This window comes from Gossypium hirsutum, chromosome D06, assembly GCF_007990345.1.
Source record: "Gossypium hirsutum isolate 1008001.06 chromosome D06, Gossypium_hirsutum_v2.1, whole genome shotgun sequence".
In the NCBI taxonomy this organism is placed as follows: Eukaryota; Viridiplantae; Streptophyta; class Magnoliopsida; order Malvales; family Malvaceae; genus Gossypium; species Gossypium hirsutum.
Window position 1 is genome coordinate 14160664 of NC_053442.1, and position 14561 is coordinate 14175224.

The 14561-nt window shown below is 36.1% G+C and overlaps 1 protein-coding gene and 2 long non-coding RNA genes across 8 annotated transcripts; 1 reads left to right on the plus strand and 2 right to left on the minus strand.

Annotated features, from left to right (window-relative positions):
• Positions 1-3530: 3530 nt before the first annotated feature.
• Positions 3531-6758, minus strand: LOC121218299 (uncharacterized). The gene is made up of 2 exons (XR_005914532.1): positions 6635-6758; positions 3531-4040 (listed from the first exon to the last, which is right to left on the minus strand). It is a non-coding gene; the product is annotated as an uncharacterized lncRNA (long non-coding RNA).
• An 816-nt stretch (positions 6759-7574) lies between these two features.
• Positions 7575-8526, plus strand: LOC107901082 (uncharacterized). Its single transcript, XR_001685128.2, has 2 exons — positions 7575-7860; positions 8123-8526. It is a non-coding gene; the product is annotated as an uncharacterized lncRNA (long non-coding RNA).
• On the minus strand, positions 8460-14402 carry LOC107901080 (phospholipid:diacylglycerol acyltransferase 1). Of its 6 annotated transcripts, none has more exons than XR_005914530.1 (7): positions 13469-14400; positions 11796-12018; positions 11321-11604; positions 10373-10700; positions 9776-10038; positions 9032-9569; positions 8460-8822 (listed from the first exon to the last, which is right to left on the minus strand). XR_005914530.1 is itself a non-coding variant. In XM_016826937.2 (7 exons), the coding sequence occupies exons 1-6, from the start codon at positions 13903-13905 to the stop codon at positions 9086-9088; spliced, it is 2019 nt and encodes a 672-aa protein (XP_016682426.2). In that variant the 5' UTR covers positions 13906-14401; the 3' UTR covers positions 8460-8822; positions 9065-9085. The 6 variants fall into 6 exon arrangements, 4 of the variants coding, with proteins under 4 accessions (XP_016682426.2, XP_040951278.1, XP_016682425.2 ...); XR_005914531.1 differs by having other exon boundaries at positions 9776-10035; positions 13469-14398; XM_016826937.2 differs by having other exon boundaries at positions 9065-9569; positions 13469-14401.
• Positions 14403-14561: the final 159 nt, after the last annotated feature.

The following is a 14561-nucleotide window of genomic DNA, read 5'->3' on the forward strand; positions in this document are numbered from 1 at the left end:
AATCCATGGATAAACTCTCCCATGGCCTTTCCGGAACTGGCAAGGGTTGAAGCAAACCGGCTGGAGTCTTTAACTCAACCTTGTCTTGTTGGCATACTAGACAAGTTTTCACATAGGTTTCCACATCGGTACCCATGTTAGGCCAGTAATAACGTTCCTCCAAAAGGGCCAAAGTGCGATGCATCCCTGGGTGGCCTACCTATTTCGGGTCATGACACTCCTTCATGACTTCCTTACGGAGTTTCCCATAATGGGGCACATAGAGGCAGTGTCCATGAGTGTATAACAGCTCCCCATCAAGCCAAAATCTTCTTGTTTTTCCCTCCTTGGCAAGCTCAATCAAATTTTTGGCCGTGGGATCATGGGACAATCCCTCTCGAATGTGTTCCAACAAAGAGCCATCAGGTTGACTAATTGCTGTGAATTCCATCTTTCGACTGAGTGCATCAGCCACAATGTTGGCACTTCCTGGTTTATATTCCATTGTAAAATCAAACTCCGCTAGTAAAACCTGCCAACGAGCCTGCTTGGGAGACAACTTTTTCTGGGTTAGAAAGTAACTATTGGCAACATTATCGATAAGGACCACAAACCTGGAACCCAATAGATAATGTCTCCATGTGCGCAAGTAGTGTACTACCGTAGTCATCTCTTTCTCTTGGACCGTATATCTACGCTCCGTCTCATTAAGCTTTCGACTTTCGAAAGCAATTGGGTGTCCATCTTGCATTAGTACTCCCCCAATAGCATAATCTGATGCATCCGTGCGTACCTCATAAGGCTTTGCAAAATTCGGTAAGGCAAGTACGAGTTCCCTCGTCATTTTTTGCTTCAATTGATTAAATGCCTTCTCACATTCCGGTTTCCAATCCCATACCTTCCCAGCAACTTCTTTCGACATCTTTCAACGATGGCTTGGAACCTTAGCTCCGATACCAACTGTCACGGACTTAGAGTTTTCTCACGCGATCCGTGCGGCCTTAGGCAGTTTCTTTGCTTAAAAACGCCTAAGTCAGCCTAACTCGCAATGATAAAGGATTCAACAGTAAAAACGCCTAAGTCAGCCTAACTTACAATAATAAAGGATTCAACAGAATTCCCTCAAGGCACCCATGAAGAACAGCAGAAGAACGAAGTAAGAACAAACGTTGAAAGATGAACGAAAGCCACAGAAAAGCAAGAACACTTGAGAGAAAAGTTTGAGTGAATACTCTTAAAATTCTTATTGATAACTTAATGAATTACAAGGAGCAAAGAGGTCTCTATTTATAGTTGAGCCTCAAAGTACATCAAATGCTACAATTAAAAGCTGTATACAATTAGAACTCTAAGACACAATTAGAAGCTGTATACAATTAGAACTTTAAGATTACATAATCATATCTTTTTAGATCACTTCCCATATTTACCAGGCTCTTGGGATGGGCTTTTAATATCTCCAAGCAACAAGCCAGTTTGGTTGGGCCAAATGACCTCCCTCAAATACGATAGATCGCACAAGTTTGTCATGGTTGCGTGCTCCAATGTGCAACCCATGACACATGCATCCACAATGATAGAGAAAATGAGGAGTTACTCATCATACTCCTAACAATATCCAATAAGGTCTAATTACACCTTTCTGCCACACTATTTTGTTGAGGTGTGCCTAACATAATATACTGTGCACATATGCCACGACTTTCAAGGAATTTTGCAAATGAATTTGGACATCGTCCTAATTCAGTAAATTTTTCATAAATTCACCACCTCTATTAGATCTTACTATTTTCACTTTTCTATCTAATTGTTTTTCAACCTCATTAATGTATATCTTAAGGGCATTTATTGATTGATATTTTTATCAAGCAAATGTATATATAACAACACCGTAAAAAATCATCAATAAATGTGATAAAATACTTTTCTCTATTAAAATATGGAACATTAAAAGGTCTACATATATCGGTGTGTGATATCTCAAGAAGTTGGGTGCTTCTTGTGGAACCTTTCTTAGTATATTTGGTTTGTTTTCCCTTAACACAATCCACACATATACCAAGATTAGTAAAATCTAGATTCGGTAGAATCTCTTTCTTTTCTAATCTTTCTAACCTTTCTTTGGATACATGACCCAACCATTTATGCCATAAGTAAGCAAAATTTTCATTTTGCATACTATGCTTAATTCCAACATTGATATAACCAACAAGTAAGGATTCTGTGAAAACATTATCAAGTTTCAATTTATATAAACCATTAATAAGGTTTCTTGAACCTAAAACAATATTATTCTTAAATAAACTAAAACAATCATGTCCAAACTTAACATTAAACCCAAAAAATCAAATTTTGAGATAGATATAAGATTCCTAAAAATTGAAGGTGTATAAAGAGTTTGAATAAATCTAAGTAAAAACCAATATCCAAGACCAAACAATAAGTCTTTATGCCTTTAATCGGAGCCTTCATACGGTCCCCCATATATGGGAAATCTTTAGTTGGGTTTGTAGTTTGGATCAAAAGGAATCCCTGCACCATGTTGGATTTATGAGTAGTATCCCCGAAATCAAACTACCCAATATTATTAGGAACTTCAATTAAGTTTGATTAAAAAAGATCCATGTCAAACTTTTAACATTTCAGATTGAATTGAAAAAGTTAACTCGTTAAATAAATTGATGTTAAAATATGTTATTAGTCATTGTATTTATCCAAAATTTGAGATTAGTTCATGTAATTTAAAATTTAAAAATTTAATCTTCCTACTTTTTCAATTTAAAAGTTCTAGCCCAATCGCTCTTGATGTTTGTAATTTTCATAAAAAAAAATTCAACTTAGCATGTTTATTTTTGTCAATCATATGTAGCATCATACGAGGACAATCTAATTAATATGCCAAGCTGGTAAATTTTGATGAAAAATACTAATAATGTTAATGATTGAATTGAGATTTTTAAATTAGAAAGTAAGAGAATTTAATTTTTAACTTTTTAAGTATAAAGGCTAAATTTTAAATTTTATATAAGTACATGGCCTAACAACATATTTTAAATTTAATTTTATTTAAGTATTTTTATTTAAATTTATTTAAAAATTTTATCAAATTCTATAGGTAATCAAATCCTATTTTATAATAAAGTTTTATAATTGTAAAATAGAAAACAAATAAAGTTTACATTAAAATATCAGTGTATTAAGGTTAAAATATGTCATAAGTCTTTGTACTCTTCATAAATTTGAAATATAGTCTATATACTTTTATTTCTAGGAATTTAATCCCTCTAATTTTCATATTTTAAAATTCATATCCAACTGTTAACACTGTTAAAATTATTTTATTAAATTCCAGTCCATTACAATGCCATTTTTTTTAGTTATATCGCTATCAACTGAGTTTTTTTTTTAATTTCAAAATGTCACACTAATACATTTAACAAAAAAAAACATATTAATAATTAAACTTGAATTTTAAAATATGAAAAGTAAAGGAGCTAAATTCCTAAAAATAAAAATACAGAAACTAACTTTTAAATTGTGAATAATTTAGAGACCTATTGTATATTTTAGCCTTGTATTAATTATATATAAACTTTCGAAACAAAAAACAACCATATAATAATTTAATATAATTTGTACATAAAAGCAAATTATTTGAGTAGTACGATCAGTATCTCTTTTTTAGTAAGTTGTTGGGTGATGCTAGACCTCATTGTGGGCCAGGCTACCTATTTAGATCTGAAGGCCCTCTTAAAAAATAAGAGGGGTTGAATAAAATACGAAGCTTAAAAATGGATTTGGGTAAAATTTAAGACCCATTTTCTATATGAATTGGGCATTGGACAATATCCCATAGTTAGAGTAGAAGAGCTGCTTAATCTCATCATTCCACCGGTCCCAAATTTCCTTTAGTTCCTGTAAGTTATTCTGAGTCACGCTAACACGAGTGAAGTCCCATAACTCTGACACATATCCCTCGGCCAAACTATCGCCTTTCTCTTGCTGCATTATCTCAGACCAAGTTTGGATCGCCGCATTATCTTCCACCTTATCAAGAAACCCTTTTTTCCATGATAAGCTTTCTATTTAGCAACCGAATATAAACTAACGCCCTTTTAGGATGAAATGCTATGCAATAATGATGTCATGCAATCAAAACAAAATGGTACCCTAAAGCTCAAACAAGAAACATAAAATACAAACATATAGAGTTCTACCTATAGAGATATAATCAAATACAAACATAAAATAGCAAGAAACACTTAAACAAGAATCCCCTAAGGTTTTGGGATAGTTCTACCTAGGCCAAGTTCCTAAAGCTCACTATATGAGGTTTAGTTTCTAGAGTAAGGGTACCCGAACCAGCAGATTCCTCGATCCTCACCCATTATAGGCTCATGTGGATCGAGTTCGGTTCAGGGGGACACATTTCCCTATGGCTGCACGGAGATGAAAATCTCACGAAGACAGGTACGGATGTATCTCGGAAGCGGTCCACTACCCTGCACGGAGGTGAAAACCTCACGAAAGACTAGTTTCTCGCTCCCACTTAAAGGGTAAAATGCAAAATGCAAATGCAAAGTTGCCAACATACCAAGATGAAAAAACGATGAATGCGAAGGGAACTCATGAATTTTTTAAAACTTTGATTTTCGACACAAAGACAAACATAATCAATTTTGTGGCTCGACTCTCTAATGTCCCCAGCGGAGTCGCCAAGCTGTCGAAACTGTTTTTTTGAAAACAAAAATTTAGTTGTCGACTTTAAAAACAAAAACTGGAGTCGCCACCGATCATTTATTAAGGTGTGATCGGCTCACCTTAAAAATTATTTTGGTCTACGAATTTTTGAGAAAACGAGTTCGGAAGTCAGTTACGCACGAGGAAGGGTTAGCACCCTCGTAACGCCCAAAATCGGTACTAAATTGATTATTTGATGTCTTAGTGTTGAAGGTTAAAAAGATTTTAAAATCAACTCAAATGATGAAATTTGAAAAAGGATAATCAATTGTTCAAGTCATGTAAAGAAATCGAGTCCCAATATGTTAGGGTACAATTCCTCAAAATTCCCGAACTTTGAATATCACTTTTATTTCATGTGAAAATCTTCATTTTGAGAAGGTAACATGCCACACCCAATACGTTAGGACACGACAAGTTAAGTTCCCAAAAATGATTTTTATGCTCAAGCATTTTGAATAAAGAATATTCTCGGTCATTTAAGATTGACAAAGAAAATCAGAACCCAATACGTTAGGGCTCAATTTCCCCCGAAAATCTCAAACTTCACATAATACTTTTATTAAAAAAAAACCTTCGAATCAAGAAAATAACTTTGACGTAAGGTTAAAACCAAAATATATTTTCAAAAAGGGTATGTTAAAAGGTAAAGTACAATATGATACAAATACTCTTATTTAAACTACATGTGCATGTATTTACAAAATGTTAATGCATATACATTTACATGTATACAAAAATTATAAAAAGAACATAACTATAGAATATATGTAAATTTACATAAAAATAAAAGTGTAAGCATAATATATTAGAAATTATAAAAATATGGATATGTATATATGTACAATAATAATATAAATAATAGAGTATATAAAATGTTTAAAAGAACTCAAAAGGGTACCACATAAAAGTGTATATATATATCTATTATAAAAATGTGTATTTTGGATTATAAAGTATGGGAAACATATGGATTTTAAGGTGTATGTATATCTATACGTGTTTATACATTATAAAATATGGAAAATATAAAAATACTATAAAACATAAATATATATACATATATATATAAACTATAAAAATGAATTAATAATATAATAATAACAAAAATAGGCGTATGCATATGGATTTTAAAAAAACATTTAAGAATATATATGTATATGATAATATATGATATTATGCGTATGTATACATAAGTATAATAAGAATAATTAGTAATATAATAATAATGATTGATAAGGGTAATAGTAATAATAATAATAATAAAATGTCAAGTAATATAAAAGAAAGTAAAAAAAACGATTAAGGATCAAATAGAAAAATTTATAAAATATAAGGGCCGAATAAAAAAATCGAGAAAAGATCAATCTGAAATGCGCGTCACAAAAGGAGGACCTAAAAGAAATTTTCCCAAGTCACTCAAGCACTGCGCAGTGATGTGGATTAAACCGTCACACGAACGAAATATTTGGGCCGAATTTAAAAGAGAAAAAAAAACTTGATTAAACACATCGCAAAATGGGGAGGACTAGATGCGCAATTTCCCCACATGACGTCAGAGCGCGCGGATCCTCCCCTTCGGGTCGGGTCACCGCGCGGGTCAGGGCCTGGGCTAAACGGCGCCGTTTTACTTTTGTAATTTAAAACAATTTTTGCTTTTAAAAAAAAAACAGAAAGAGAGGAAAAGAAAAAAAATAAAAAAGTTCGAATACCCTCTGCTAGGGTTCTGTTTTTGCGCCGCCGTTGCTATTAACCAATCGGCCAGTTCGGATCCTGGCCGTTAAAGGCGAAGCGAGCTTCGGGTTTCATCGGCAAGACCACGCAGGTAAGCCTCTTCCCTTTTCTTTTATTATTATTAATTTTTAAAACAGAACAAATGAAATAAAGAGAATAAAAAACGAAGAAAAAATTTCACCTTGAATCAAAAAACAATCTGTATTCAATGCTTTTTTTCTATTTCTTGTGTATTTTCTCCCTTAATACCCTCTTCCCCCTGTTTAAAAAAATACTAGCTTTATATATAGCCGAAAAGAAAAAATAAAGTGAATAAATCTGTTTATTTTTTGCTGTTTTTCTCTTTGCGGATTCCTTGAGTCCGTGTTTGCAGGCGTGTGGGGAGCAAACGTGTGTGGAGAGGCCCTCCGAGTCTTACGACGATCGGAGTCCTTGCTGGAGGCAAGGGCTTGCTGCGGCTAGGGTTCTTCTTTTTTTTTTTATTTCAATTTTGCTGTATTGGGTTGCTAGTTACTGAGTTTAGAGTTTGGGTCTGTTAGGTGGTTTGGGCCTGAGTGTTATAATGTAAAGTGGGTGTTAGATTGGACCTGGGCACATTTGGGTTTATACAATGTATATATATAAAATGAAATTTAAAAGGTAGATAGGAGTAAATAATAATAACAATAATTAATAATGTTGATAATGGTATTAAATTGATTAATTTCAATGAAAAAGCAACCAAAATAATAAAGAAATGGACCTAATTAAATAAAAATTTAAAATTCGGGGTTGAATCGCAAATAAAATCAAAGGGAAGGGACTACATTGAACACGCGAATAACATAGAGGGGCTGAAAGGGAAATTTTCCCCTCTCCTCTAAAACGCATAACTTCAAAGGCGATTAAATTGAAATCTAAAATAAACTAAAGGGATAAATTTAAAGAAATGAAAAAAAACCTAATTGCGGAGGCATTAAAAAGTGGAGGGGCTATAAGCAAATTTTCCCCTCCGTAAGAAAACACGCGGATCCTCAGTACCCGGGCCGGGTCACGGGTACGACGTCGTTTTGGTCTCTGAACCCAAACTCCAAAACGACGTCGTTTTAATAACTTTATTTAAACCAATTTTTTTTAAAACATTTCTTTTTTTCAGTGTTCAGAAAAAAAACTGCAGAACCACCCCCTCCCTTTCAGTCCATGGTTCGGCGCCGGTCATAGGGTTTCGGCCAGTGGCCGCCATAGCCGCTCCGCGAGTGGTGGTCAGAACCACCAAAACCATGGGTTTTAAACCCGCTTCTGAGTTCATTCGAAGGCCCGGCCCCCGTGTCCCAAAAGACCGAAAGAGAAGGATCTTCTCTTCTTCCTCTCGGTCTGACTCCGGCGACGGTTGGGAAACCTTCGGCGATGGACTCACGGAGTAAGCAGGTGCGGCCCTTATTTTTATTTCTTCATTTATTATGTAAAAAATGAAAAAAAAAATAATAATGCGCAAAAACCGTGTCTGAAAATGAATAATAATGACCTTTTAGATTTTATTTCTGTTTTTTCTATCTCCAAAGAAAAAAATCCCCCTAAATACATTGATGTCTGTGGCTTTTATAGCCGAAAGAAAATAAAAGAAAATCCCCCCTTTTTGCTACTGTTTTGTGGTCTATTTCTATTTTCTTCCTTTGCTACTTATTTGCAGGTGATTGACGCGATGGCAGAATCAGAGGGCAGGTGAGCGATGGCAAGTGGGAGACGTGACGAGCGGCGCTGCGGTGGCAGGAGGTCAAGGGTCAGAAGACCCTAGGTGCGATTAGGGTTTTTTGTTGAAATGTTTTAAGTTTTTGGGCTTGTTGGGCTAGGTTTTAATTTGGGTCTATTTGGGTTTGATTTGGGCCATGTTTGGTTTGTTTATTTTGTAAATGGGCCCGGGCAAAATTGGGCTTCTACAGTTAGTTCACACATGAATCCAGCCAACCACTTTTTCCTAATATAAAGGTCGAGTTGTCCTTTTCCCTGTATTGTCTAGTTGTACAAGATTAGATTCAAAGGATTATTTAATCTATTAAAGATTACAAAAAAGTAATACAAACAAAGGGTTGATTAGGCACAGTGAGAGAGATTTACAAAAGGGGGAAAGCATACAATAAATCATGAAGTATATAACAAACAGATTAATGGAACATATCTGAAGATTTAATGCAGCTAACTACTTTGCAACTGCTCCAAGCCTGTCATAATGCCAATGCTATAATCATACACTACACAATTTGGTGCTTTGCATAAGCAAATGAAGACTTCGTTTGAAGTAAAAACAGAACAATGTGCAAGCAAGATGACCGGCTGGGGCTTGCTGCGCCAACAGTGGGTATCCCGTTGGGGGAGCACCGTCTCTATTGTCACTATAAGAATGATTGAAACAACTTTTAAGAGAAAGCTAACATGATACTAACACAGATATTCAAGCAAAGAAACAAAATTCATGTCAATGGCCATATCAAGCCTTCTCATGTTCTATTTTTCATCTCATAATTCACTTCACCTATTAACCCAAGCTTGATTGTGAAGCTTAGTCTCTAAATTTCGAGTTAGATATGATATGTCGACCTACCTATGCATTTAGTTTTGACCTTCAGGTGCTCACCTTCCTGAGTGCTGGTTGAATCTAGAGCTGTAAGTTGATCCTTTCAGCCCATTTAAAGATATCGGAATATACATGATCTCCACCCAGTTCTTTGCCGGTAGCCCCTGCTGCTACTCGTATAACATCCTCAATCAATGCAAAATTCCCCATTATATCAACATGAGCACCACTTTGGGTGCCTCGACCTTCGAGAAGATTAGCTGGAGGGGCATGACTGTACTCCCTTATGTAAGCAGGAATGCCTGAAGGATTGAATCGGGTTTTACCCCTCCAACCCTTTGCAGCCATAAGACCAGCGCTTAAAACAGGAACTGTTTCATCTCCATCAGCAGAGAAAACACCACCTTTTAGACATGAATCTTCACTGCCACCCTCAGCTGAGGTGTCTATCTGAAACGGAATAGAGCAATCAGTGGCAGTAGTTACTTTGTAAACATAAGCTCTTTCAGTGGGGATTCCAACTCCGTACATTGAGTATATCTCCATGTCTGGAGCATCTGGTAACCTGAAAAGATCATATGGCACTTATCAAGAAAACATACAGAAAGAGAGGGGCCATAGTAGGGGTGCCTAGCACTGTTTAAAGTTTCAACAGTTTTTAATGAGAAAACTTGAAAGGATAGCAATCTGGATCAAGAATGGACACTTCACTAACGAAGACACCTCACAAATCAAAACAAATAAGAACTGAGAAACGAAGAAAAGCCTCACTTCGTTTCTAGAGGATTTGACCAATATTTGTAGTGTTGATATTTCGGGTCATCCAAATTATCAGCTATCCCATATGAAAAATGAGCGCCTCCTCGTGCCATCAACTTGGGGGAAACAAAATGAAGCAGGTCCAAAATTGATCCAGCTGTGTAAACCTTGTAATCAGCAACTGCTTTAATACGATGATCGCCAATGTCATGATACTCGATCCATATATCACAGTTGGTTAAGTTGGCTAGCATATCAGCCTTCATAGAATCCTGCTGATCAACAATAATCATATAAACCCCATGCTAAAAACTAGCAAACCATCTAGCATGCAAAACCAGAAAGCACGATGTATAATAGTCATCCTCTCGTAATTGCATTTTAATGAAAAAGATCTTCCAGTTGGGCATGCTTGCATTTGACATAGAAAGAGGGTGTTGAACTAGAAAGTTCAACAGAAAAATTTCCTTCTGGTTACAAACATTCCACAAATTTTAGTCAAATGATTTTGAAGTCCTGGATTAGTGTCAAGTGGTGAAAATGATCATCGTTAGAGAGAGATGATCCATAGACTTATGCAAAATAACTTAATGATAGCTTGGACAGTACCAGCAAATCCACCCTTTCAATCTTGGAGGAATGTGCCTCAGCCACATCTTTCCCAAATGAAATAATTCTCCCATAATTAACATTTTTCATGTTAGCCAAATTGATGTTTGGAATTTGGTCCGTGTTATTGATGCTGTTGTTCCTCAACGTTTTTGCACCACAGTTAAAGCTTGATCCTTCAGGTGACCAATCAAGCCCACCCCAGATGGTTTCCCCACCTTTTGGTATCATTGACATGGTGGAATCCCATGTACGGGTCATCCGCATTAAATGCTGAAAAGTTTGCAGGCCAAATACATCTTTGTCCAGAAAACCTGGGGCGAAAGTCCTGTTTAACAATTCGCATTCCATCAAGCTCCCAAAACAAAGTAAACATGCGCATTCATCATATTTGAAAAACTACCTTAGGTTTGAGAAGAAACTTATTCCAAAGATTACAGGATATAGAACCAAAACTGACTACAGTAAAAGCTAGCATGAAATGACTGTTCTTCAGAATATGACAATAGGAGGCCACAACGATTTCAGGTGTAGAAGCAAAATGAATAATGATGCATATTTTAGTGATTCCTAAAGATTCATCTAACCTTTCACTTTGTTAGCTCAAGAAATAATAACATCAATACTATCAGAATCGAAGCCATTAGAAAAGCCAGATTCATTCCTGATTTAAGAACTGAAACAACATTATTTCAGTAAATCTCACACCATAAAAGCAAAGCATTAGAAAAGGTAGCTCTCTATCGGGAACAATTTTGCATGCACATGATCTGGGGTGACATGCAAAAGTAAAAACTTTAACAGGAAATTCCGGGAAACAATTGTGTCATCAATATAATCATAAATTTAGGCCAATTTATTGGCTTGAAATGTCGAACTATGACAACTCAAAGCATACCAAGACAAGAAACAAGTCTTTGTTCATGAAAATTTAACTCAAGGAAGTACCTGGCGATGGCTATATCCCTGGCTTCAACAGAAAATAGTCCTGAGACCGATTTTGGAACACCTAAAAAGGGTCCACCAATATTCATCACTGCCTTTATGTGCTTGGCGCACCATTCTGATCCACCCCCACCACCCATGGGAGGTGGTGCTTCAACCCATTTCATGAAGTGCAGAAAGTACAGGACTCCCATTGAATGTGGGATGACTACTACCTTTTTTCCACCATTTGTTGCTACCATGAGTTCTATGTTACTTTTTATTCTGCTCAAAGTTTGGTCCCTGACCTGATTTATTCAAATAGGCTTGAAGTGATAAGATAATTTCAGGGAGCTATAACATAATGCTAATTTCAAATCATAAACACAAAAGAAATATTAAAAGATAAACATCTTAACTATATACACACCATATTACAGGAAAACTATGTGGCAGAATAACTTTGAAAAGAATATGACAGTTTAAAGCAAGTGCATACCTCAGTATTTTGGAAAGATAACCTCCAATCATAAGCAGCCATATACATTGTTTTTTCCTCATACCCAATTTGAGCCAAATTAGCTATCAATACAGCCCAGACAAAATATCCTGCTGCAAAATAATCAGCTGCCACAAGTCCAGATACAGGCCTGACCCTTATACCTGGAGGGTCTAATCCAGTTTCATTATCGAGTGACATGTGCTGAGCCCAACATAGTGGTCTGCAATGCAATTGGGAGAACAGCAGGTGAATAAACTTTAGTAAACTCCATAGCCAAAATAACTTCGGCAAATAGTTAAAAGATTAGGGAAGAAAGAAATAGCAGGTCTAAGTTAGAGAATTTCCAATCTTCTAATGACATTTTCATTATAACAAAAAAACAATCTAAAAGTTAAAAGTCAGCATAGCAACCATATTCAACGGATTAAGAAATGACTAGAAAACTTCAAGAAGCAAAACCTCTAATCTTTCTTGCATGTAAAGAGAAGGCAGTATTACTTCAAGCATCAAATTGCTACAAAGTGTACACATCGTGTTGGAAAGACAGGTTGGTCTTCAAGTCTTGAAGTAACCCAACTATTACAAAGTGTAATGACATCATAAAACAAGGAAACCTCTTAGTTGGCAGAGCATAAAGGACCCATTGAGTGTTTTAGTAGTGTATTTTACTTGGCAAGAGTTTAAGATTCTTCATAGCAAAAATATGTTGTATGATAGTTATTCATCGAGATACTCTAGCATGAACACACATCAAATGCAAAGATTCATTTTAGCAGATAGTTTTAACTTCTGTCTATATCAATCCATGTGACCAACATTGTAACAACTAAGATTGACAAAGAAAGAAGAGGAAACAATAGAAGTGAATACAGAGAGATAACAGTTTTAGCAATTGAGGCCAAAATATGTCAGTTTCCACTCAACAACCTAAATCCTAGCTTTTGGGGTTCTAGAAAAATAAAAAAAATATTGAAACTCGCACTCTTACGACAACCTAAATTCATGTTCTCACTGTCTATATCAATCCATGTGACCAACATTGTAACAACTAAGATTGACAAAGAAAGAAGAGGAAACAATAGAAGTGAATGCAGAGAGATAACAGTTTTAGCAATTTGAGGCCAAAATATGTCAGTTTCCACTCAACAACCTAAATCCTAGCTTTTGGGGTTCTAGAAAAATAAAAAAAATATTGAAACTCGCACTCTTACGACAACCTAAATCCATGTTCTCACTTCTTTTCCAAAGCTCAATTAGTAGATATATGTACAACATATGATCCCATCCGAGCACCACTACAAATTCTAATCCACAAAATCAGATCTGCATTTCTAGTGTCCCATAATCAAATCTAAAACAGAAGAAGAAAACATTTGCAACAATGAAAAGGTTTTCGTTTTAGCAAAGCAAAGCCAAACATCAATTTCATGTAGAAATCAGTAAGCTTTATGGAAGCTTCTCTAATAACTTCCAACCTAAGCACACATCATAGAAGAACTTTAACATTCACAAAAGGTATTTGATTTTTTTTTTCTTTTAAACAAAACAACCTTGCAAACATGCCAAAATTCCTCAAAAATGTAAAACCCAGAATGGAAAAACGTACACTAAATAGCTAAACCTCAAAAGTCTCAAAAAAGGGGGAAAAAGTAAAAGGCAAAAGCTAATACCTTTTATACAGTTCCCCAAAGGAGCCACCCCAAAGGCGTTTCCTAAACAACCCTTCAGCACACTGGTGGCCTTCCCAAAGCTCGAGCCCACCGGTGACGATCCCAGGGACGAACACAACCGGGTGATTCACCGTCAAGCCCTCTTTCCGCAACTTGACCCCGGGTGGGTCCGTCAACGGCCCTTTTATCGCCTCCGTTACATATTGCGGGATCGAAGCAGGCATTGTATTGTAAAGTAATAACAAGAACCACCACACCGAACATACAAAACCAATGAACCAACAACAACTGTCCCAACATGACCATTTCTTGGAATTATAGCTTTCTTTCCTGGGGCTCTCGTATAGGTTATTCTTCTCATCTTCCTTTACGATGTTGCACCGTAAGTTCTGGGACTTCGAGGAATCCGTCCCCTTCCTCCGCCGCAAAAACGACATCGTTATTTAACGCCAAAATATAATACAGGTTTGTTTCATTAACGGAGACTAATGAGAATCTGATACTAAGAGTCTCATTAATTGTGAAAGAAAAAGGGGGGGGGCTTTTTTCTTCTCACTTGAGCCGGTGACAATAAAAGATAATGACAGCCACCACCGGAGTTAGAGGTGGAAGTATGCGATTGGGTCTTATTTAAGCTTCAAACAGACTCCTTTATTTTAATATTCCAGATTCCTCTGGCGAGGGTCCCACTGTGGGCCGGGGATGGCTAAGGAGGCTAGCTGTCCTTTTTGGACTTTTTTTAAAGCTTGAGCCTCCGGTATAATGTGTTGGGAGCCGCTGGATTGACGATAGAAACTACGGTGGTCAAAGCATCAGACGGCGGTGGTGATGGAAATTAGAAATGGGTGGATTTCAACGGTGATTGGAGGTTGGAGAGGTGTTTTGAGTCTAATATTTCGGAGTAATTAATAATGTTTGTTATGTGCCAAAAACCAAAGATGCTTTCTGACATATAAGCTTGGGAATGGAGCCACGTGAGTGGGAGCGGATATGTGTAGATAGACCCGAATCGCTCTACGATGTACACGTTCCTGCAATTAAATCAATGATTTTGCAACTCCAATTTGCCTCAATTTATATTGACCAATTGCCC